Source organism: Pipistrellus kuhlii, unplaced genomic scaffold (assembly GCF_014108245.1).
Source record: "Pipistrellus kuhlii isolate mPipKuh1 unplaced genomic scaffold, mPipKuh1.p scaffold_m20_p_6, whole genome shotgun sequence".
NCBI lineage: Eukaryota > Metazoa > Chordata > Mammalia > Chiroptera > Vespertilionidae > Pipistrellus > Pipistrellus kuhlii.
In genome coordinates this window covers 74,102,093-74,114,243 of record NW_023425562.1, presented here as the reverse complement: position 1 = coordinate 74,114,243, position 12,151 = coordinate 74,102,093, and the positions used below count along the sequence as shown (strand labels likewise).

Genomic DNA, 12,151 nt, shown 5'->3' with positions numbered 1-12,151 from the left:
GTCTTGAGTCCTTATCTTCATTTGGACCATGGATATATTTAGGTAGAACTAAAACTAAAACTGGAAACTTTAATCCTCATTACGTGATCAGGATCCATTGAACTCAGTTTTTATTTTATTTTATTATTTATTTATTTAAAAAATATATTTTATTGATTTTTTTTATAGAGAGGAAGGGAGAGAGAGAGAGAGCTAGAAACGTGGATGAGAGAGAAACATCGACCAGCCGCCTCCTGCACACCCCCCAATGTGCCCGGGGATGTGCCCGCAACCAATGTACATGCCCTTGACCTGAATCGAACCTGGGACTTTTCAGTCCGCCGACTGACGCTCTACCACTGAGCCAAACCGGTTTCGGCATCAGTTTTTATTTTTGAGCTTTATTTCCAAGCTCTGTAAGGATTTACACTGCATAACTTTTATTCTTTTTTAGATGTCTTACAAAGAAAAGAGAAAATATACATATTTATTCTATCTTACAATGATTATGTAGTTCCATGAACCTTTTTATAAATCTTTACAGTATGAAATTTAAATTCGTCTACTTTTTAAACATTTTTGCTGTTTGTCATCCTACATATCATTTCAATACTATTCATCATATATTCTCAAATATGCTAAGCAAGACTAAAATAATAAGAAAATGGAAGAATGATGAAATCTTTAGGTAGATGATATAGTAGTAAAGTAATTATCATTATTACATCATCCTTTAATGTTCTTATTATATTACCTAATGTATTGCATTGTCTTTTAAGAAGATACAAAAGAAGACTAGAGATGCCATCTTTTTATTCTACTTTTAGCATTCATTGAACCCAGGTGAGAATTCAGAATTTTTCTTTTTCCATTCGTATTGGCAAAGAGAAGAAAATTGACAGAGGAAGACAAATCAGAAAATAAATGCAAAGAGACAGATAGCAACATTCTAGACTCAAATTGCGATGGTGAGATTGTTTAAGTAAAATCTCAAATTGTGACTCTTCAGAAGATACCTTAGATAAGTTTTCCCATACTCAACTATCAGCGAATGAATAATATATTCATATGGTGTATGAAAAGGAAACGTGTTCTCTTTTAGTCATTCAGCAAGAACTTCATCACACAATATTTTCCAATAAAAACCTGGACCATCCAGCTTTGATTTTTTTTTTTTTTTTTTTTTTAAGTATGTATGACAACATCCTTTGGTCCTTTATGACATTTGGGCACCAGGATTTCTTAACACTTATTCATCCACAAAATAAGTGAACAAATGTTAGAGGAGAGTACATACAGAGATGATTAGAAGGAAATATTGATAGATGATAACAGCAATGAAAAAACACACTATTAGATTGATCCTTCTTTGGGGTTATTAAATCTAAAAATGAAAACATTTTTTTAGTTATGGAACAAAGAAGATGGCTGTTCTCCGTCAACAAAGTTATGAGTTGGTTTCAAGAGTGTGTTTTGACAGTACCAGTACAAGAAAAATCAGAGTTGCGATAAGCTAGAACCTATTGGAGATGGATTTAAAATCTGGCATCATTACAAGTGGGCTTTACTCTAGATTCAGGTTTGCCAGCTGTTGAGCAGTTGGTTGTATAAAAGGACCTTGCTCATTTCAAGTGCATATGCCTTCCAAACTACAAACCTGGGATAAAAACTTGGGTTTGCTATTTTGAATTCTTTTTGGAGTGATTTTTGTTATCCTTTATTCTATATTATTTGTAAAATGACTTGAAATATAGAAAAATCAAAAGCGTCTATTGAAGCCAGATGGTAAATGGTGATAACTATTTTTTCCTGGCATAATGAGGGTTAAGCATGGTTCAGAGTGTTTTTTTCTTTTCTTAATGTTGCCTAGATTTTATTGCTGTACCATACACTATGGGATTGATGTTAACAGTAATTCCCACTTCAAGAAGGTAAGACTAAGGGCCTACTACACTTTCCCCATCTTACTGGGAATGGTATTTGTGGATTTGTTTTGAGTCATTTGCTGCTTCCCCATTGCAACATTTTGTGCAATTTAGATAAAATCAAAATTATGTAAAAGAGCAACATAATCTCACTTTCAAATAAATGTATATCCTTGTTTTCTCTTTTGCATTTTTATTTTACTGGCTGCTTTGTTCCTATTGAAATTCCCTTGGAAGCAATGGCTTAGAGCAGTGAATCTCAACTCTGGTTGCTAGTAAAGTCACCTGGGGATTTTAAAAACGAACAAACAAAAAAATGCTGTAAAAAAAAAAAAGTATATTCAAGCCCTACCTATAAAAATTTGGATTTATTTGTTTGAATGGGGCTCCGACTGCTGTCTTTGTAAAGCTCCAAAGTAATTCTAATATTACTGTGGTTGAGAGCCACTAGCTTAGAGTTTAGATTTAGCAGTAGACTACTGTGTTCTATCACACCTATGTGGAACTTCAATCTATAAAAAAAGAAAAGTAACATTTCATTAGTGTAAACTTAAAAATTTGAATTTTATAAGATTTATTAAGACAGTCAATTAAAACAACTTATGTGATTTTTTTTTTACACCACAGAATTTTATATATATTGTTTTCATCCATTAAAAAGCACACATGTCTGGGAAAGATAGTCTAATTTTAGAATAGTGGTTAACTCTGCCTTGGGAAGGAGAACGAAAAGGGCTTCATTATATTCCTTATTAAAAAAAATTTAATGTCAATAGTACTTAATGTTGACATTTGTTAAATCCAGCACAGTTGCCTGTTACATTGTTTATACTTTCCTTTCCTGTATGTTTGAAATAGGTCATAATTAAAAATAAAAGTTAAAATTAATTGGACTGGTAATAATGAACAAAAACATTGAAAATTGGGCACAAGCATGGCAATTGATGTCTTATATCAGCCTCACTACCTAGTTTATTTCCAACTTTTGTTCTGGTTGCACATAAGGAGAACATACTCATTGATACAGTTACTTAGCATGAGAGTTTATAATTTTTTAAAAAGTTAATTTATTTTAAAAAGTTTCTGGATACTCTTCAAATAAATATAGCTGTCAAAAATTCTTTTGTGCACAAAAGTGGGTTAACCTGTTAGCACAAGTTAATGTGCTGACTAGACTTCTTTGTGTTAATACTTGGTGTGAAACATACTTTTTGCTGCTTTAAAAACATTAAGATAAAATATACATTAACATAAAGGTTACCATTTTGACCATTTTTTAAGTGTACTGTTCTTTGGCATTAAATATATTCTCAATGTTGTGCAACTATCACCACTAGTCATTTACAGTACTTTTTCATCATTCCACATAGAAACTCTGCACCTGTTAAACAGTAACTTGCCCTGTCTCATCCCCATTCCCTGATAACCTCTATTCTTCTGTCTCTATGCACTTGCCTGTTCTAGATACACCATCTAAATAGATAAATTTATCTTTTGTGTTTGGCTTATTTCATTTATCATAATGTTTTCAAGGTATCATAATGTTTTCATCCATGGTGTAGCATGTTTTCAAAATTTAATTCCTTTTTAAGGCTGAATAATATTGCACTGTATGACTATGCCACATTTTGCTTAGCCATTCATCTGTTGATGGATGTTTGGGTGTTCACCTTTTAGTGATTGTGAATAATGTTGCTAATAGGTATCTGTTTGAGTCCCTACTTTAAATTCTTTTGAGTATAGAGCTAGAAGTGGAATTGCTGGCTCATATTGTAAATCTGTGTTTTAACTTTTTGAGAAACCACCAAACTTTTCCACAGAGGCTTGCACCATTTTACATTCTCACCAGCAACATAGAAGGGTTCCAATTTCTGCACATCCCTGTCAACACTTGCTATTTTCTGTGGCCATTCTTATGGGAGTAAAGTGGTATCTCATTGTGGTTTTGATTTGCATTTCCCTAGTAATGTTGAGCATTATTTCACATGCTTTTTGGCCATCATATCTTCTTTAGAGACATGTCTAGTCAAAGCCTTTCTTATATTTGAGTTGGGTTGTTTGTTGTTGTTGATTTTTTCGAAGTTCTTTTCTGTATATCAGTTTTTTATCAGATATATTTTCTCCTATTCTGTAGGTTGTCTTTATTCTGTTGATAGTGTCCTTTAATGCACGAAAGTGTTTAATTTTTATGACATTCAATTTATTTGTTTCTTTTGTTGCCCATGCTTTTGGTGTTATATCCAAGAAGTCATGCCAAACCCAGTGTCATGAAACTTTTCCCAATGTTTTCTTCTAAGAATTTTATTATAATTTTTGCTCTTATGTTTAGGTCTTTGATCCATCTTGAGTTAATTTTTGTATATGATGTAAGGTAAGGGTCCAACTTCATTTTTTTGCGTGTGAATATCTGATTTTTCCAGCACCATTTATTGAACATACTTAACTTTAAAATATAGTATTTTTCTTTTTAGTTTAAAACCTATTTAACAAATAAATATCAACCCAAACTTCTCTGAAACCTACACCTTTTAAGGTACTTTGCTTGACGATTTCTGGCTTTAAGGATTCACTTGTAAAAAGGCAGGCCTTCTTTCTCCTGAGGGTTTAAACAACAAGAATAAAAGTGTGTTTAGCTTAATAAACCACCAGAAATACTCTGCAACTAGTTTTGACCAGGCAGAGAGTGACATGAAACCATATTGGAAGAACATTAGATGATAGAGAAAGCATTATAAATAGTACCTGGGGTAAACTTATTTATACAGGATTATATTCTTGATTGTATTTTTTTTAAACTTTCAGTTTTATTTCTTTTAGTTACACCTTAAATAATGATCCAGTGTAGGTGTAGCATCTACTTGTTAAGACGTAAGAAAATCCTGGATGGTTCTATACACCTTGCCCACTCAACAATTTCAGCCACAAGTTCCTGTCAGATAGTTCAGATCTTGGAAGTGGGGTTTTACAATTTTATGACTACGGAGTCCCAATAATATGAGGAAAAGCACAGCTTTCTTGCCATGTTTTGGGGACACTTTGCTATTACCAAGCATATCTAATTTTTTATGTTTTCATAGAATCATGTTATCAGCATGCACAGAATTGATCTCTGTCCCTCTTTTAGGCTCAGGCCCTGGCTGGAGGACTGTAATGAACCTGGTTACAGATAATAGAGTTTCAGCCTTTGTTCAGGAGACTTCATTAGTTTTTTATTTTTACCAGCAGTAGTAAGTATGAGATGCTTGGCAATTTTATAATAGTTCCACTGCATCCTTTTGGAAAAAGTGGTTTCCAAGGACTTCATGTCCAGATAAGAAACGTTAGGTAGAGAGATTTATATTTGAACTTGCCAAGTCCCACACAAGTCTGCCTGTATTTTGACTTTTTCCTTTGCCAGTCCTTGAGAAGGGCTTTAGAAGTCACTCTGCCTGAGCAGCCAGGGCATCTCGCTATGCCATGATGAGGCTGATTTCATACCCAAAGTCCACAGTGTGCACATTGTTTATGGTGGATTTATGAGGTGTATCTGACCTAAGTTTGATAGAACATTTTTTTTAACCTTTTAAATTCACTGACAAATGGTAGCGTGTGGCCTTGTTCTTACTGATTTGATGCTCAATCCATAAAGCCAAGGGTCAGTGTGTTTAAGATTTATCACAGCTTGGGATGTTGATGTTTAAATAAGAGTTAACTACTAAACAATTATTCTTTTAGGTGAATGGAAGAGAATCAGAGGAAGAAAATCTCAATAAATCTGAAATAAGTCAAGTGTTTGAGATTGCACTTAAACGGAACTTGCCTGTGAATTTTGAGGTAAGTTTATTTTACATGTAGGATTTTGTATTATAAAATTCTGTTGGCATTCATAGTTGGAATTATATTTTTCCTAAATAACATTGGAATAACCACATATATGTGAACTTCAAATTTAAGATTCAAACTGTATGTTTAGCCAAGTGCAGTATTCTCTCCTTCTAGGGGCAGCAGGTCCATGGATGGCCTCAGTAGGTCTATAAACCGCCTAAAATGGGCTGAGGAACATTGCATTTATGCTCACATGTGTATTCTAAAGAGGGTCAATTATTTTCATAAGACTCAAAAGCATCTGTTATTCCAAATGTTAAGAATCTTAAGTGTTCCCTAAAAATCCTGTTAGATAATTTGTTGTTTGTTTTTGTTAATCCTCACCCAAGAATACTCTTCCATTGATGTTTTAGAGAGTGGGAAGGGAGAGACAGAGAAAAACATCAATGTGAGAAAGACACAGCATCAATTGGTTGCCTCCTGCACGTGCTCCAATTGGAGCCAGGAATCGAGCCTGCAACTGAGGTACATGCCCTTGACTGGAATTGAACCTGGGACTCTTCAGTCCTTGGGTCGATGCCCTATCCATTATGCCAAACTGGCTATACCTTGTTAGAGTAAATTTTAAAAGGACACAAGCTTTGTCATTATCCAACCTCTGCCCCATCCATCCCCTAATTCACCCATTAATAACTTAATTGTTGGAAACTTTATAGTCTACTAGAGGCCTGGTGCACAAAATTAGTGCACGGGGAGGGGGGTGTCCCTCAGCCCAGTCTGCACCCTCTCCAATCTGGGAGGGACATCCCTCTCACAATCCAGGACTGCTGGCTCCCAACCACTCGCCTGCCTCTCTGCCTGATTGCCCCTAACCACTTATGCCTGCCAGCCTGATCACCCCTAACCTCTCCCTTGACCACCTGATAGATGCCTAACAGCTCCCCTGCTGGCCTGATTGCCCCTAACCACCCTCCCCTGCAGGCCTGGACCCCTCCCACAACTGCCCTCCCCTGCTGGCCCAGTCACCCCTAACTGCCCTCTTCTGCTGGCCTGGTCACCCTAACTGCCCTACCCTGAAGGCCTGGTCCTCCTCCACCCAACTTCCCTCCCCTACAAGCTTGGTCTCCCCCAACTGCCCTCCTCTGCTGGCCTTCTTGTGTCCACATGAGGGCAGCCATCTTGTGTGTTGGAGTGACGGTCAATTCGCATATTACTCTTTTATTAGGATAATTCGGATGTTGTACCTTTCATGTTGTCCCAGAGTTTCCATTAGCTACCTTCCTGCCTTTTAATTATTTTTTCTATTTGCTGTTCTAATTGGGTATTTATTTCTACCTTGTCTTCCAAATCACTGATTAGATCCTCTGCTTCATTCAGTCTACTTTTCATATCCTCCAGTGTTTTTATTTTTATGTTTTGTTGATTTTTTTACAGAGAGGAAGGGAGAGGGATAGAGAGCTAGAAACATCCATGAAAGAGAGAAACATCGATTAGCTGCCTCCTACACGCCTCCTACTGGGGATGTGCCTGCAACCAAGGTACATGCCCTTGACCAGAATCGAACCTGGAACTCTTCAATCCGCAGGCCAATGCTCTATCCACTGAGCCAAACCAGTTAGGGCTCCAGTGTGTTCTTTTTTTGTTTGTGTGTGTTTGTTGTTTTTTAAACAACAACTAAAGCTTATATTGATAGTAGGAGAAGACCAACGTGTTGCTAACAAAGCATTAATTTCACTATCATACCTGATAATCAGAACATCATTGAGTAGTAAGTAAAAAAGATTAGCAGGTATCCAAGTTAAAATTTTCATATCTAATAAAGGAAGAGGTCTAGGAAACCATGAGGATAATAATAAAATGAAAATTATTTTATGTACATTCAGTCAATATCAATAAGATGATATAAAAATAAGCAATATCAATTTGTGAGCATATAGGCCTTGATGGCATTGTCTTGGGATAGCTGTCTACCTCCATGGTCAAAGACTTCTTGTCCTTAAAAAGTCTGTGATTTCCACACCACTGTGTTCTTGATATAAGATATATAATTCTTCACTTCTGTATGGTTCTTGTTCATGGCCTCTATTTTCCTTTTCATGCTGTTGCAATTTGCACCAACTCCCTTAAGCATCTTTATACCATTGCTTTGTGAACCACATTCAGGATGGCCAGGGGTGAACTTGAGGAGGGGTGGTAAAGGATTAAATAATACAGATAAGAGAATACAGTTGGGGCCAAGTAGGATCACAGTGCCTGGATGAGGAAACAGTGACACAGCCTGTAAGTCAAAGCTTTATTTTATAGTCAGATCACATAAAACAAGGACAAGATGTTTACAGTGTTCTTGCGAATTTCAATCTGCATCTTTCCTGTTGCCATTCTCTGAACTGTTTCAAGCTTCATTTAGGCAGCACTTGCTGCTGCCACCACCATCACCTCCCCGCCTTCCCCCCCGCAGCCCACAGCCCACATCCCTTATCCCCCAGCTACCGAGGACCGAGGACTGCAGGGTCGGACTCTAAGGTCAAGCTTACACCCATAGCCTTTTGGCTATAATTGTGCTGCGAGGGCTGTGCCCTCCCAGCTGCAACTTGTATGTGAGTTTGCCACAAGTCAGTCTGAGGCTTGAGCCTGTCCGAACCCTGTGTCTATGCTCCACAGCTTTGAGCTCTGTGTCTGATAGGTTGCTTGCCTCCATTTCACTTAGTTCTTTTTCTGGAGATTCCTTCTTTTTCCCCATTTGGGGATTGCTTCTTTATCTCCTCATTTTAGCTGTCTCTTTGTATTTGCTTTTATATGTTAGATATAACCGTTATTCCTCCCAGCATTTGTGGGATTGCCTAATGTAGAAAGTGTCTTGAGAGCCCAGTGGTGCAGTCTCTTCGTTCACCTGAGTGGTATGCTTCAGGAATGCCCCTTGTGTGTGTTATTTGGGCTCGCCTGTTGTAATTGGAACTTGATTGTTGGTGTCCCATTTGTAGGAAGGATCTTCCTTCTGATTTGCTGTCAATGAGGTTCAACCCCAGTGTCATCATGCCAGTTGTTCTATATGTGCTGATGGGGGAACAGAATAAGACACAACAGGGCCAAACCAAAGACCACATAAATTAAGCTACTCACTGCAGCAACAACAGGATAAATAAGAAGGAAAAATAAGAGAAAGCAAAGGGAAGAAAAAATAAAAAATATACTAAAAGACACATGATCAAAAACTTAGAGGAGATGTAAAGAAAAAGGAGAAAGAAGCTGAAAAAGTGTCTATATGGAAGCAAGAAGAAAGCTAAAAGATCTAGTATAGAAGGAAAAAAGAAGAGGAAACAAAATAAGTGAAGTAATAATAATGAATTTAAAATGTAGTAATGGTATATTAAAATACAGATAGTAAAATGAAAGAAATGAGAAAGAAGAAAAATAATAAGAATAGGCTAGCCCTGGCCAGTTTGGCTCAGTGGATAGAGTGTCAGCCTGTGGACTGATGAGTCTCAGGTTCAGTTCCGGCCGAGGGCACATGCCTGAATTGTGGGCTCACTCCCCCATGGGGGGTGTGCAGGAAGAAGCCTGTCAATGATTCTCTCATTGATGTTTCTCTTTCTCTCCCTCTCCATTTCCTTCTAAAGTCAATAAAAATATATTTTTAAAAAGAATAGGCTACAGTAGAATAGAATCGCAGGAAAGAGAAATTTGAGATATGCAAGAAGAAAGAAAAAAAAAGGAGAAACAGCAAAAAAAAAAAAAAAAAAAATACACAGCCCGAAAACACACACACACACACACAATATCAAATTCCTTTGGTTCCAATATTTGTGGGCCTCTAGACTTTGCTCTGATGTTGTTGAGTCTGGTCCCTTGGTGGACCTGCACTTCCTGGGAATTGCTCCAGTATAGGTTAATAAGTCACTGTTTCTTCTGGCCCTGAGCATCCTGATTGAAGTCCCAGAGGTTGAAGCCCCTAGTAATCTAGTGGTTGGTGACTCCTTTGCCCAGAGGTTAGATCTTCCCTGAGTCTCACACCTTGATTGCCCCTGTTCTGAGCTGTACTTCTTTCCCCCACAGAACTGGCCTTGCAGGTGTCAGTTGCAGGCACTCAGGGTCCTTCTGGCTTTTGCCTCACAGCATGTCTGGATGGGAATCCTGTGGTGGGAGCCTGTGCAATGTCCCGCTGGCGTTCAACTCACTGTGAGGTCCAGGGTGGTATCCAAGGCTAGTCTGGTTGGTGGCGAGGCTGGGCTCTGGCTTCTGCTGCTCCCCCTTTCAAGATGCTGTGGTTTCTGATCTAGAGCCCCACCTGTCTAGAGAGTGCCTGTGGCTGTGGCAGGGGCTCTTTGTCCAGGAAAGCCTGAACAGCCTGCCCCCAAGACTCCTGTGAGATCTGTTTTACACACAGACCCGCACATCTACACACTCCCCTCTCATTCCCTTACACTCTCTTCCTCACTCCAGTTCTGCCAGCCGCCAGGTTGGAAAATACTCAAAGTTTTATGGTCTAAAAACAATAATTAACCGCTGTTAGTTGAAAATGGACACCTACCACATCCATGAGCAACACACTCATGGGGCAGACTCAGTGAGCACCCAAGTTCCACTGAAGCAAGTCCTACTCCATAGAGGCATCTCCTACACAGCAGCTCTTCCACTGTGATGGCAGCTGGTTCTCACAGCCCATTGGCCTGGAGCGTCAGTCCCTTCCAGTGGCACCAACAGCAGGACAGTGCACACAGTTTAAACAAGGGAGCACCTAGAATTTGCAGCTCAGGTGATTTGGGAGGCTGAGCCAATGGGCCCTACAAGACACCTACTGCACAAGGCCGCTCTACTGATTCCAGGATTCATAGGGGCTCTAACAAACAGGGAAGCAGCAAAATGCGGAAACAAGCATGTCACCTATGAAAGAATGGAATAACTCTCCAGGAAAAGAACTAAATGAAATGGAAGCAAACAAACTACTATATACAAAATTCATAACAGTGGTTATAAGGATATTCAAGGAACTTACTAAAACCTAAAAGGAACATAGAAATTCTAGGAACTTTGTTATCACCAACATAAAAAGTCAGAAGTGAATGGTGCCCTAACTGAAATGAATAATTTATAGGGAATTAACAATAAAGTAGAGGACGCTGAGAACCAAATCAGCTATTTAGAATATGAGGAAGTAAAACACAAAACAAAACACAAAACAAAAATCCCAATCCGAAGAGCAAAAAGAAAAAAAGAATCCAAAAATATGAAGATAAGGTAAGGAGCCTCTGGGATAACTTCAAGCATACCACTATTTGCATTATGAGGGTGCCAGAAGAAGAAGAGAGGGAGCAAGAAATTAAAAACATATTTGAAAAAATAATGACTGAAAACTTACTCTGCCTGGTGAAAGAAATAGACATACAAGTTCAGGAAGGGCAGAGAGTCCTAAAAAAGAGGAACCCAAAGAGGTTTGCACCAAGACACATCATAATTAAAATGCCAAACATTAAAGACACAGAGAGTCTTAAAAGCAGCAAGAGAAAAGGGAAGGCCCATACTACTGTCATCTGATTTCTCTACAGAAACTTTGCAGCCAAAAGGGAGTGGCAAGAAATACTAGTATTCAAGATGATGAAATTCAGAGACCTAGAACTCTACTCAGCAAAACTATCATTTCTAATGGAAGGTCAGATAAAGAGCTTCCCAGACAAGAAAAAGCTAAAGGAGATCATCCACCGAACCAGTATTTCATGAAATTTTGAAGGGTTTTTTTTTTTTTTTTTTTTTTAAGAAGAAGAGGGGGTAAAAAAAGATAAAAAATATAAACAATAAAGTGGCAATAAATGTTTATCAACCATTGAATCTAAAAGTCAAAACAAACGAACAAAAAAATCAAACAAAATAAATTGATGAATAAAATAGAACCAGAGGCATGGAAACATGGAGCAGACTGATAAAACTCAGAGGGAAAAGGGGTGAGGGGGTGGGAAGAGATTAATAAACACATAACTTACATCCATATATCATTACCCATGGACCCAGACAATAGGGTGGTGAAGGCCGGGAGTGGGGTGAGGTCCAGGTGGAAGGGGGTAATGAAGAGAAAAGGGGGGAGGATATTTATAATACTCTCAACAAGAAAGATTTTAAAAAGAGAAAAATGTCTAAAAAAAAAAAAAGGGACAATAACATTTAGTGTGTTTTTCATTCAAAAACAAAGTGAGTCCAAAAAGACAAGAAGGTAAAGGAGAGGTTTTTTTTTCTTCAAACGTTTTCCTTAAAATTTGCCATATGTCCTATTTTCCTTTGATTTCTATGCTTGGTTATACAAGGTGTTGTTTTTTTTTTAATTCTTTATTGTTGAATGTATTACATATGTCTCCTTTCCCCCCATTGACCACTCCTTGCCACTCTCACCTCCCAAGGTTATGTTTTAATATACAATGCAGATTTCTTTACCAATCCTTTGGTCTTTTACCATT

General features: G+C 37.8%; 1 protein-coding gene across 10 annotated transcripts in view; it reads left to right on the top strand.

Annotated features, from left to right (window-relative positions):
• STAU1 (staufen double-stranded RNA binding protein 1) overlaps window positions 1-12,151 on the top strand; it is a 70,302-nt gene that overhangs the window by 39,881 nt on the left and 18,270 nt on the right. For 9 of the 10 annotated variants that reach the window (XM_036417663.2, XM_036417668.2, XM_036417667.2 and 6 more), the window contains one exon: window positions 5,619-5,717. The exons of the other annotated variant lie outside the window; for it this stretch is intronic. In XM_036417663.2, the coding sequence (XP_036273556.1) occupies window positions 5,619-5,717 (99 nt within the window). The remainder of the gene's footprint in view (window positions 1-5,618; window positions 5,718-12,151) is intronic. 10 annotated transcript variants of the gene reach the window in all.